The sequence below is a fragment of the Pocillopora damicornis genome, chromosome 13 (assembly GCF_964200805.1).
Source record: "Pocillopora damicornis chromosome 13, jaPocDami1.2, whole genome shotgun sequence".
Lineage (NCBI taxonomy): Eukaryota > Metazoa > Cnidaria > Anthozoa > Scleractinia > Pocilloporidae > Pocillopora > Pocillopora damicornis.
Window position 1 is genome coordinate 4,515,492 of NC_142682.1, and position 12,417 is coordinate 4,527,908.

At 38.3% G+C, this 12,417-nt stretch overlaps 3 protein-coding genes, 1 long non-coding RNA gene and 1 other non-coding gene across 5 annotated transcripts; 2 read left to right on the forward strand and 3 right to left on the reverse strand.

The window, feature by feature from the left end:
- Window positions 1-171: 171 nt before the first annotated feature.
- Window positions 172-3,182, reverse strand: LOC149035064 (uncharacterized). The gene is made up of 3 exons (XM_089192154.1): window positions 3,028-3,182; window positions 2,545-2,574; window positions 172-2,060 (listed from the first exon to the last, which is right to left on the reverse strand). Exons 1-3 carry the CDS (start codon window positions 3,053-3,055, stop codon window positions 1,198-1,200), a joined length of 921 nt encoding a protein of 306 aa, XP_089048280.1. The 5' UTR covers window positions 3,056-3,182; the 3' UTR covers window positions 172-1,197.
- On the forward strand, window positions 527-598 carry Trnae-uuc (transfer RNA glutamic acid (anticodon UUC)). The gene has a single exon. It is a non-coding gene; the product is annotated as a tRNA-Glu (tRNA).
- Window positions 3,183-3,549: 367 nt separating the features above from the next.
- LOC113667401 (uncharacterized) lies at window positions 3,550-6,976 on the reverse strand. The gene is made up of 3 exons (XM_027183217.2): window positions 6,822-6,976; window positions 5,466-5,495; window positions 3,550-4,809 (listed from the first exon to the last, which is right to left on the reverse strand). The coding sequence occupies exons 1-3, from the start codon at window positions 6,850-6,852 to the stop codon at window positions 4,478-4,480; spliced, it is 393 nt and encodes a 130-aa protein (XP_027039018.2). The 5' UTR covers window positions 6,853-6,976; the 3' UTR covers window positions 3,550-4,477.
- LOC149035065 (uncharacterized) lies at window positions 5,340-7,451 on the forward strand. The gene is made up of 2 exons (XR_016182495.1): window positions 5,340-5,676; window positions 7,099-7,451. It is a non-coding gene; the product is annotated as an uncharacterized LOC149035065 (long non-coding RNA).
- On the reverse strand, window positions 7,419-12,321 carry LOC149035066 (uncharacterized). Its single transcript, XM_089192155.1, has 4 exons — window positions 12,001-12,321; window positions 10,889-10,936; window positions 9,297-9,695; window positions 7,419-8,455 (listed from the first exon to the last, which is right to left on the reverse strand). Exons 1-4 carry the CDS (start codon window positions 12,020-12,022, stop codon window positions 8,109-8,111), a joined length of 816 nt encoding a protein of 271 aa, XP_089048281.1. The 5' UTR covers window positions 12,023-12,321; the 3' UTR covers window positions 7,419-8,108.
- Window positions 12,322-12,417: the final 96 nt, after the last annotated feature.

The following is a 12,417-nucleotide window of genomic DNA, read 5'->3' on the forward strand; positions in this document are numbered from 1 at the left end:
AGTTGTGAAAGACTTACAATCAAATCGCGAAAATTTCTAGCGAAGTGTAAAGGTGTTTTCTTTTTTAAAAGAGGGTTAAGCATGATGATGTTACATCCATTGATGTAACCGCTCGCAGTATAATTAGCGTTATAACAACAACAGTTTTTTTTATTATTATTATTATCTCTAGGGGTATTATGGTAGGCAAGCCCGTCATTGTTTTTCTTTAACAACCAATAGTCGAGAACCAATTAATTATTTCATTTTCTCGTCAACGTTACTCAAACGTTTCCCAAAAGAAACAGATAACATCCAAAATAATGATTACAATTTCAACAAGCACATGCTAATCTCAGGTAATACGTCGGTTTCGCTGCAATTTTCCTTCGATACAAGCCTCTCTGAACCTCTTCCCGTCCAGAAAGCTCGCAAAAGGAGTGTCTTTCATAGATAAAGACCGAAGCCCAGAGAGCACTTCATGGTAAGGAGAGGCTGTGACATAAATTTAAAAATGATTAGGTTTTCTTTTTTCTAATCGTCTGGCTCCCATATGGTCTAGCGATTAGGATTCCTGGCTTTCACCCAGGCGGCCCGGGTTCGACTCCCGGTATGGGAAAGATGACTCTTCTTTTATTTCCTTCTTCGTGTTGTTCACCGTCTATGTGTTCGAAGAATTTTTCCATATCATTTTGTCGTATTAAGACACTAACGCGTTATTGACCCCGCGGGGCAATGTGATGTCTAAACATGGGGGTGTAAACGTTATTCACACATACAGTTTAGAGGGTCATGTAAGTGATTCAATCTTGTAGACCAAAGTACGGCCAGGGCTGAAACTACATATCTAGTAGAAGATAAAATTTGTTTGTTCGTAGTGACCCCTGATGTAAAAAAAGGGAAAAAATATTCTAATCTGTAACATTTTAGATATCAAACAGAGGCCTATCACGCTCACAAATCGATAACTGATGGCAACATTGCTGATGCACTAAAATTCCGGTCACTGTTTGATGTCATAGCTGTCACTATCGATGGCACTGGTGATAACCAATGGTGATGCCGGTGCCATAATTGTTAGCGTTGAAGTTGCGAGCAATTTCACAACATCACTGCTGTCAATTTCGATGCCACTGCGATCAGTTGTATTATTTTCAACGCCGGCGCACGAAACATCAATATAATTGGTATCATTTCTTATGCCGTTTGCATTATCGTTCAATGCACTACCACGAATCTGGAATCAGTTGCATTATTGTCGACGCTGGTACATGGAATTTTGATATTACTGGTATCATTTCTAATGCCGTTTGCACTATTATCCATTACACTTCCGTTATTTTCATTGCCTTCGCCATCATTGATTGCTGATTGAGTGCCGATTTCCCCACTACCTGTGTCAATAACATTGCAATTGCTGACATCGCTGTTAAAGCCATTGCAAGAAATACGACTTTCATTAGTATCATTACCGGTACCGTCGCCTTCATTTTCAGTTTGGCTATTGCCATGATTATTTCCGATGCTGTTACCATTTTGGGTGCAATCATTCTCAACGTCATTGCCGTCATTGTGGAGACCAATACCAAGACTGTTGATGTCACTGCCATCATACTCAGTGTTATTAGCATAATTTTCAGTGTTGCTTACATTATCTTCAGAGTTATTGTATGTAATATCAATGCCACTGGCATCAATGCCGATGCCAGTTCCGTAATTGTCAATGCCATTGTCATTGCGAGTAATTGGGAAGCTGTTATCAGTTGCATATCCTCTGTCATTGCCTGGATATGGTGGGGGAGGTTCCCCAATGTATGACAAATATGATGTTTCAATATGCACCTGTAGCGGCGCGGTGCGTCCTGGGAAAGTGGTCGAAACGAATCCTGGGTAGTGTTCGCGAGATGCTCTGGCAGAGTGTTGCATGCTGGGTATGTTAACTGTCATTGCTGTTGTATGCTCTTGCCGCTGGCCGCCAAAAATATATTTTCGATCTTTGCAGCACAAGACTAAGAAGATCAGCCCACCAACGACGAAAACCGCGAGAAAAAAGAAGCCAATGAATGAACTGGCGTTGAACGCTGAAAATTGAAGAACAGAGTGTCAACTTGAAATTTTTGATAAATCTAATAAGTATTAAGATCTTCATCTGTCTTAAGTAGTCAGCCAGCAACGAAAAGAAAGAAATTAACATCTTGCTGAAGTTTTGTATGTTATATACTCTCATTTCAAAAATTAATTGATGTCATCAGTTGCGATAAAAATATATAACATTTTCGTACTCCTTGTTCATCTGTCTGTCCGTCTTTTTGTCTGTCTGTCTTTCTGTGTGTCTGTGTGTCGGTGTGTCTGTCTGTCTGTCCTTCTTTCTGTTTGTCTTTCTGTCTGTCTATCCGTCTTTACTTGTCTCACTCATGTCTGCGAGAGATATGTCCTAAACTTTTTTTATCGTTGTCTCGTTTTGGTTTGGTCTTGATCTAAGCGTCATATATAATTGCATAAAAAATTGAACCAGGTAAAGAAAACCTTGAGCTGAAAATCTTTTTTACACTGTGGCTAAATTACCTTCCACCTTCTGAAGGAGAGACAGCAAGACTGTGAAGGAAAGCATATAAAGCATAAACTACAATATCTTCTTAAGTTCTGATACAAATATTGTTATGATCTTCACTTAGTCGAATGACAATAATTTTTTCTGAATATAAACTGCATTATTTTCATTTAAGAGTTTATTATTTCTTTACGTTTATGAATACTGAGCTAACTCATCTTCCTTGCTAAAGTAGAGATTTTAAACGTAAATATCGTGGTATCAGACAGATCTTTTCCTGCGAAAAAGATAGGATCCAGACGTTTTAAACGGTCATCACATGCCTCCGTTTCCCCATTATCCCTCAATGAAGCAACTGTGATTGAAAGTGGAAAGTAATAACTTGCGACGGATGGATGTGTGGAAGGAAAAAGATAATTGCTTAAAACAACCGAACGATCCAGCTTGCCTTTACATGAATACTTTCATGATTTCAAGCAAACGTAGATCTCACTTACCTATAAAGACATAAAAACAGGTCTTCATTTTTCAAACAATAACTAAATTTTCCTTTTAAAATATACTAACAGAAAAAAGTTTCTGTGTTACTCCCCACTGAAGTTTCTTAGGAATTTATCCAATAATAATGAAAATACAGAAAACCGAATTAATTACCCGAATGTTAGGCAACTGCTGTGCTATTAACTGCTTTGTTTTGGTGTTTTTATCACAAAGTTTAAATTACCTTGGACACGGATTGGGCAGAAGTCCCCAATAACACCGTTACACTCATTTGCTGGCCACACACATGAATTATTAAGTGCGATTTGTTGTTTCCAATTCAAAACAAAAGTGAACCATTCTTTAGGAGTGAGATAAAGAAAGCCTTGACTAAACATTTTCTAGAATGTTAGTGAATGTTGCGAATCGACGGAGTTGGCTTTGAAACCAAAGCGGTATCCGAAAGAGGATAGGTTCTTTTATTTTAATATTTATTACTGTCCTTCTTTTGTCGAGAAATATACGCTGTAATTAACGAGTGCGATGCATTGTAAGTTTTAATATTTTTTCTTTGTATACTTATATTTCCACAGTGTTGAAGCTCTAACCGACTACAGAGATACAGGTTATGCAACACTACCCCTCCCCCCTGAAAAAATCTATTGACTCCAAATCTTCACTACAGCAACAATTGAATATTCTACGACTGAATGCAGAATTAAATAATGTCCCGCAACTTAAGTTAAAAAGTAGACATCAGAATCTCAGTTCTAATGTTGAAACAAGTACGATACTATTTGTAATTGTAAGGAAATATTTTTGACTAAGAGTAATAATAACTCAGGGTTGAAAATATATCCAGAAATCGTTCAATCAAATGATTCAAGCATTAATCACAATTTTTTTGTGTCAGTTGATTGTTCTGTCTAGCAGCGTGGATCTTCAGCGTAACACTGTCACGCATTCTTGTCAACAGCAGTAGCAAAACATTGGCGAAACCGGTTGACGTGTTCACCCTAGTAATATTTGCATAAATTGTCACATGCAGCAGCAGTTATCACGTAACAAGCTAAGGATGTAAGTACCTTCGCAAAATCCGTCGATTATCATTAATTAAACTTACATTTACATTTAATTAAACTGGCATTTACTTTCTAAAGTTGTATTTCTTTAAGCCCCAGTGAGTAAAACTGATTTTTAACAAAGTTCCTAGTTCTCGTTTGTTCATGAAAGTTTATAGATGAAATATTCAAAAATAGCTCAGCCGTCGGTCAAGTTTGAGTAGTCAACTACTTGGGATACAACTTTGGAATCCATCGTCATAAAATTAAAGTTGTTTTTCTAGACTAAATCAATTAATTACAACCCGCTGGATGATCACTTCTCAGAGCTGGTCGCTAACAGTCATTGCGAGGTATGACCACTTCCTGCATCATTAAAAAACGATTTAAAATGAAAAGGTCTCTTCTACATGCCAGGGTAAGGTGGGGGAGGCTCTCCCACTAAAATCTCCGTCCTTGGCATCATCATCGGCTGAGGAATTGCGAAGTGCAGACTTTCTAACGGTGGTGGGTAGATTGAATGTAGGAATTCTGGATAGTAATCCTGATGTTGAAGACCGGCTTCGGAAGGCTGCTGTGTGTCACAAACGTTAGTTGTCACGCTAGAGTCACGCGTACGCCGCCTTTTAGAGTTGCAGTCCATGCTGTATTTTACTAACAGGAAAATCCCTCCAAGAAGGATCAGAAGGAAAAGAACTGCCAGTACGATGTACACAGCAGATGCAACTCTTTTGAGCGCTGCAAAAGTGAAAAAAATTGTTTCTAATTTGAGTTGGAATTCTCAGAATTCGAACTGTTTCGCTATGACGAGGGGCTAACGCTCGAGACGTCAGCTTTAAAACTCTTTGCGGTGGCCAACTTACTTTATCAACTAAGTTGATAATACTTAATTGCCCTGTTATACTCTCTCGGTGGGTGAGTATAACAGGGTAATCATTACAGTTTCTCTATTAACGTACTCCTTCATTCATTTGTGGAATATACAGTTTCACTATCCCTTTGGGCAACCTTTTGTCTTGAAATCCAATATGTAGTGTGTATTGCAATAGTCTATCAGTCTAGCAGCACTGAAAACATCACTATAATCCAATAATCTAGGGATCAAGATTCCAAAGGAATGCCTGGTTAAGCTGTTCTCTTGGTCTGCTTTTCGCCTAATCATTTAAATTCCTTCACAGCTTTATTAAATGGCGTGATGCATTTTGACAGGTAAAGTCGTATCATCACGATTCAAAGGTAAATAAAGTTGATATCAAAGTTGGCAACTCAGAGAGCTCAAGCATTGAACAAGAACAAGCGGTTGGATTAACCAAGCACTTATACAGCGAACAATGACAAGGCTTGAAACAATGACTAGAAAACACCAGAAAACTAGGTAAAGTCAGTAAAGGTACCTTCAACTTCTTGCAAGTGACACAGGAACACTGAAAAAGAAAACAAAGAATATTATTCGTTCAGTGGTTTATTGACCCGTGAATTTTCGCAAAAAAATGTCATACTTCCCTTCTTGTTACACCCTTAATCAACAGCCCTTAATCAACAGCCCTTAATCAACATATGTGCGGGGTGCGTCGAAATAAAATATGTACTTTTCTCGGAAATCGGGTAAGTGTGAATGGTTTGATGCGACATGTGCAAGGTAAGCAATCAAGCATGTCGTTGTAATTGATTGACGATTAACCGACAACTTGATTTCCCTAATTCCACAAATTTTACTTCTGCCTTATATATACTAGTTTCGAAGATAAATTGATTATAAAACTCCTGTGAACCGTTTGAAGCTTTGTTGTTCACACATTCCCCCAATTTTAGCCATGATTACCCTATTCAAATGAATTCAGTTAATCCATGACAACAACTACGTGTGTGCACGCTAGTTTCGAATGTTATCATAATTTCAGAAAGTGACATCAATAATTATCCTAAGAGGTTTGAATATTAGGTATTTGCCGGAAAAGCAGGTTCTTTTACTTGATGAAAAGATATGTATATTTTTTTAATTCATCAATTCGTTAAGCAATAAAAAAAAGTCTTTCAAACTTTATAAGTGGTGATACGAGCCGCTGAAGGAAACAGAACGTGATCAAATGACAATGATGTTATGTAGAATTTTTTTACTCGCCAACCGCCTGGTGAATGAAAAACTTTCAACCTAGCATCTAGTGATCGCAAGTTATCTAAGCTTTATATTGTAACTTACAGAAATAACAAATGGCAGCGTACACTCGTGCGTCGATTTCTTCACTAAATGTGATAGATGACCAGACTGACACTTAATCATAAGGGGACCTTACGCAATCAGGACGGCAACGCCGGGAAAACGTTGACGAAAAATTGAATTTATATCTTTTGTAGAATTTTGCGAATGGATGTTGTGTTTACACTCCCTAACGGAGCCGCTTCTTTACTTCGGCGTAACTTCTGTGAGCAGCGTAAAGTTGAAAATGGAACTTAAATAATTTGTGGTTGGGGTTTCCGTTGTCAAATCATGTAAATTTCACAGTAGGTGTCATCACGTTGTCGTTCGCAGAAGACGGCTAGGAAGTGTACAAATATTTAAAACACACGGGCTGAACTGTTGTTCAGACATTAGATCTTTGTTGTTTTACCTCGACCTCGCTGACGTTGTGATTTGCTGAAGTACTCTGATGACTAAATATAACTTGCTTATACCTCGTGATTTTGCTGTTGTTATCAATCGCATTCCCAAGCACATTGGGTTAAAACACGCTAAGATTAAGAATCCTTACCTGAACAAATGAGATACACAGAGAATTTCATCGCGTCAATTTGATCCAAAGATCACTCGTTAGACAAGCGGGTTACGATATCTTCAATACTAATTACGCTTCAATGACGGAAGGCTCAGTCTGATCACGTGACCTCGCCGAAGTCAGCTAATTAGGAAGTGGAGTGAGTTATTGATTCTTACGTGTGATAACTACTACCGCTAAGAACACTTCCGCATGATATTACCATGATCAAAAATAACTGGAGTTAGAGGTACAATTTTTTTGTTTATTCTAGACTTCCTACAAAGTGGAATCCAAGAGGACATGAACTGTAACTTGGTGGAATCATTATGCAATTTTGGGTCACATCACTCCAATTATTTGGACAGGTTTTCCTGACAGTTTGCCGCTAGCTTTTGATACTCTTATCCTAACTGGAAACACGCATTATGAGAGTTAACTATGAGTTTAGCGTCTTGCCCAAGAAGGCATCAAAACGCGCCGAACTTTTCGGTCCGTGGTCCTGGATATTAGAGACCAGGTCTCTACGTCTCCTGCCCTTCAGTACGAAAGGCTTTAAAGGCAAAAAATAAATACATGTAAGAGCGTAATGAGTGCGTCGGACAAATAAATTGTATTAGGAAAGTATGTTTGAATATACATATAATGGCGTGAAACAATTATCAAGTTATTTTTTTTAACGTAGAACATTGGACTTCAGAATCCGCACGTATGAAGTAATATTCCTCGTGTGGGACCACGATGTTTTCCCTTCGTTTGTTACAAAAGGAAATGAGCAAATGAGCTCAAAATATACATTTTAAGTTCTATTTACACTCTTTATGGCAAAACAGCGACACAAGTTAAATAGCTGCGTAAATGAACAAACATTCAAACATACCCCTCAAGAAATGACAAAAAATAGAAATAACAACTGTACAATTCTTTCACAAGTCTCGAGACCCTAACAAATTGAGAAATACGTAATTTAAACAAACTGGAAACAGAAAAAGAATTTGAGATAAACACAATGGTTTTAGGAACCCCAGCTGGCTAGTAGGCTTCATAGAAAGAGCAGTCAAGGAGTTGAACTCAGAGGAACTGAAAACAAATCCAGTGAGAAGCAGAGAAGACGGCTTGAAGCTGGGACCACCAGATTTTATAAGACCAGCACCCTAATGATGCTCGGTGTCTTAATGAATCCGGAATCATGATGAACGTTTTCTGTATCCTCCTTCCAAAATATCGTTATATCATCCTGCATGAGGATAGCGACAAATGTCCATGCCTTTCCTGAGGATACGACTACGAGCGTTCCAAGGGTGGATGCGGTAAATAAGTATCCTCTCCCGGATAAGGTGGCGGAGGCTCTGTCGGATATGTGTAGGGAGGAGGAGGCTCCATCGGGAACGTATAAGATGGGGTACGATAGCCCCTTGTGGAGGGTAGGTATAGGTTTATGTTTGCAGCTGGGTGAGGTGTTGATGCACGAATAAATTGGCGGCTCGAGTTGTGTCTTATTCTACATCTTAGAGCATGAAGAAATTGCCGCCTTGGGGTTGAACTTCTCCGACGTCTTATGATGCTGCAAGCCATACATATCAGTAACAGAAACAGCGAAACTCCCCCAATGAAAAGGATGGTTAGAACATCTAAGGATAAATAACAAAATGAAATTAGTAACAAGCCTTTTAGTTGCCTGCAGAGCAAGCGTCCTATCAGGGCGCGTTAACGTTATAAGGTCGAGATCGTTTATTCAATCGGCCATGTTAAATTTAGAGTTAGAGTGAAATACTCTTTGATTGGTAGCCCCACCCCCTCCCCTCTCCTGCTTTTAGACCGTCGCCCACCCCCTCCCCTCTCCTGCTTTTAGACCGTCGCCCACCCCCTTAGTACAAATTTCTTTCTCTACCCAGCCTTCCGCTGCTGTAAGAATTATGAAAAAAGGCAGCTGCAATTTTCACCAAGAAAATACTGAGTACTCGATAACCGAAATGACCCCTGATCTGCAAGCTAGCCTAAATTTGGAATCTCGGCCCCCTCCGTTACAATAGCTAGCATAACAGTTTGTCTGCGTAACATTTAAAAGCTAGGCACGTACTTTTAGTGGGTCTCGATGTGTTTGCTAAGCACTTTGAAGTGTCGTGGATTCACATACACCCTTACCAAGATGTAAAGGTCTTAACACATATGACTAGTTGTCATAGCTTATTTCTATGAATTTGAAGAGACCTTCAATAACCAGCGAGAAGGTAAGGACTTCAGAAATCAGCGGTGTTTACAAACTAAGCAAAAATAACGACGACGACAACAACAACAACAACAACAACAACAACAACAGCCATACAACAAGAAAACAGCAATACCAAACAAGGAGGTTATCCTTTAGGAAGAAGTTGGTGTCATTATTATTGTTGTTATTTTTATCTTTATTGAGCTGATTTATAATGTTCGTTACAACAAAAAGTCATGCTGTGTGAAGTATGGACTTACTTGCTTTGTGAACCTGTTCGAACTGAGCTTTAAAACCACTGCAATTGCCATGATTATCTTCGTCAGATCGAAACTGAACCATCAAGTAGCGGTTAGTGGAAGAAACGTCGCTTGGAAGTGATGCTCCACATAATTTCGTTTTCACTTCACTGGCGGAAGACCAGCCATCGTAAATTTGAACATAATCTTCATCACAGCTCGAAGACCATTCCACGTCGAAGGCAGTGAAACTAAGTTTAACCAGCTTTCCATACGGCACAGTTATGACCCAAGTACAATTAATACTTTTGGGATACTTCGATGGGTAAAAGGGACTCTCAAACGTTCCTGACGAGCCCTCTAGCTGTAGATTGTTGTTGTTGATGTTACCTGGGAAACACTTCGTTTTGTTTCTAGCAGCTAAGAAACATAAAAGGCAAAATAAGATATACGAGTTTCATTAACTTCCTCATACGCCATAAAGTGTTCAATTGTAACAAGAAAATCCACGCAAAGGAAAGCTGGCGCTGGAGGCTGAGAAAGATAGAATCAGTTTTCTTTAATTTGTAACTCGATGCATTCACTCCATTAAGCAAGCTCAAAAAAATTAAAATTGTAACGCTTCAGGGCTGGAACTAATCTTTCCAAAAACACAAACTGACGATTACCCTGGCCACAGAGGATCAGTTGGATTCTACCATACTACGCATTAAATCACCACTGATTTCCCTCCACTTAAACTGCGTCAACGTCTCCAGATCAACAACAGTCAAGGTTTATGGTGTTCCAGAATAATTGGTTGAACTTCTTAAATCAAAAAGAGTCTTCATGTAGTTGTTAGCCATAAAGTCCTCAACTCTTATCAGCTCCCTTTTAAGTAGCAATCTGCACAATGTTTTTTTTCCTGTATCTCCGATCCAGTACAGATTATTGTATAACAATTGAGAAGCTGGCTGCATAACCATTATACACCGAATTTCAAGTTGTATAGGGAGTTTCACAATACATGCAATGCTCGACATTCCAAGGAAACATGCTTCCTTGCAGTTGTACTTGCCTAAATCTATAGTACTTGGAGAATCATAGTTTATCCCTGGTCTCAACCTCATCTGTGAGGAATAGTCAATGCTCCATTTCTACCAAAGCTAAAACGCACTTAAAGCTTTATTATGTTAAACACGGAGTTAATGATAACTTGAACCTTTCATCAAAGTCAGTTTATTCCAGTTTCTGTCACTGACTTTCATTCAGTTAGAGGTGGTTTAACTAAACATGTTTTTGTGGTGAGAATGGGGCACGAGACCGACACTTTATCGCTTCGTTTGATTAATTGTTATAAGAAACAAACGGTTTCCTTTGTTCCATCTGAACAACGCAAAAACATTTCTTGGAATCAACGCACAGCCCTGACAAAAATGCAAAAATGTTTCCCAACCGAATTGTGGCTCGGAAGAAAAACAAATTATGTAAATATGACCAAAAATAGTTATCAACATCAACAGAGCAATTAATGTTTCGCGCCGACATTCAATGGTTATACACTCGGCGCTTTTGTTATCAAAAACTGGAAGCTTCCATTCCAAATTATAAGATTAAAAGTGATGTTAACTTACCGTAATTTTCAGCACTTGAAAATCCAATCCAGGCCGCAAAAATCAGACCTGAATAAGTGGATGAGAATAGCATAAAAATGAAAGAAGAAACCAGAATTTTTTTAACTACGTCGTTATCAATCACTTTCTGTAGCATGCATCGCTAGTTTGTGTTGTGGTTCAAATCTTAATGTTTCCTTTGTTCATAGCTAGTATGTTAATCAGTAAGGAAGGATCACGTTCGTCGCCTGTGATGTGCAAAAAGCACGAATCAACTCTCATGCCATAGATATTAAATATTAGTTTCAGTCAAATCAAAGCTAATTACCGAAAGAGCCTCCTTCACTACGAATAGTTTCCTTTTATCCACTCGTGACAAGACCTATTAGATTTTTCTTGAGGAGAGCCTCGAGTTTTAATTAATTGTACGTGATATGAACAGGTCGGGCCAGGAGGCAGATTAAAAACAACTACTTAAACATGCAAATTTTTTTTGTTAAGAGTTAGTCTTGAATTATCATTGGATCTAACCTGAAATGTAAAGCTAATGAAAGATATATTTACTGACATGGAAGAGCTCGTTGGAAGCTATGTTGTTACTCAACCGAAAATCAAATAATATCATAATAAATTCAGTGTGATCATTTCTTTACATTGTAGCTTTCACTACAAGTGTTCAAAACATCTCTGGGGAATTAGATAAATTATTTGCGTTATCATTCGGTTTAATTAACTTCTACACGATCACGAAAAATACTGGAAAAAAAATTGCAACTGATAATATCCGCCCGAGGAAATAAGTTTCGCTTTTAGCTGAGATATTTCGTTCCATCACTACCTGGAATAATTTCCATGCATCTCAAATGCATTGGAAACCTTAATCGCTAGCTATAATCAAGTTCAGTAAACTAGTAAACATTCCGTTCTTGGGAAAAATGTTAATAACACAGTAGGCTTAATTCTAATGCCAGTCATGTCAATCACGATTTCAAGCCTTTGAAATTTTTAACGGCGTTATTTACTACTTCAGATACTTCGCATGGAAGAAAAAAAATCGTAGATTATAATCCGCGTCACCGATATAAAGACTGATATCTATTAGTAGATATCAAGTTTGATTCATAGAAACTCACCCATTGATGTTAACGAGTCCATAATTTATGTTGTGCGATGAAAGGGTAAAACATGTCAAAGACTCTCGTAAAGTGTTACCAAAATTCACGTCACCCGCTAACGTCTTTTAAGGATGCGGTGGGTCACATTCTTCATCGACCATTTCGCTGAAGTTTCAGAACGTAGCGACCAAGATACACAAAATGATTATACCCAAGTTGTTTTCTAAGCAATTTTTGCTTTCATTATTGATTGGCACGATGGGAGAGAAAGATTTGGGCACTAGTTAATCACAGTCACGCTATTCACACAGTCACAGTCACGCTATTCACACAAAAGGCCTGAATCTTAATAAGTGCTCTTAAAATCCTTTCACTCCTAGAAGTGATTAACATGTAACTTCTCCCCGTAAAATCCATAACGTGAATAGAGATCAG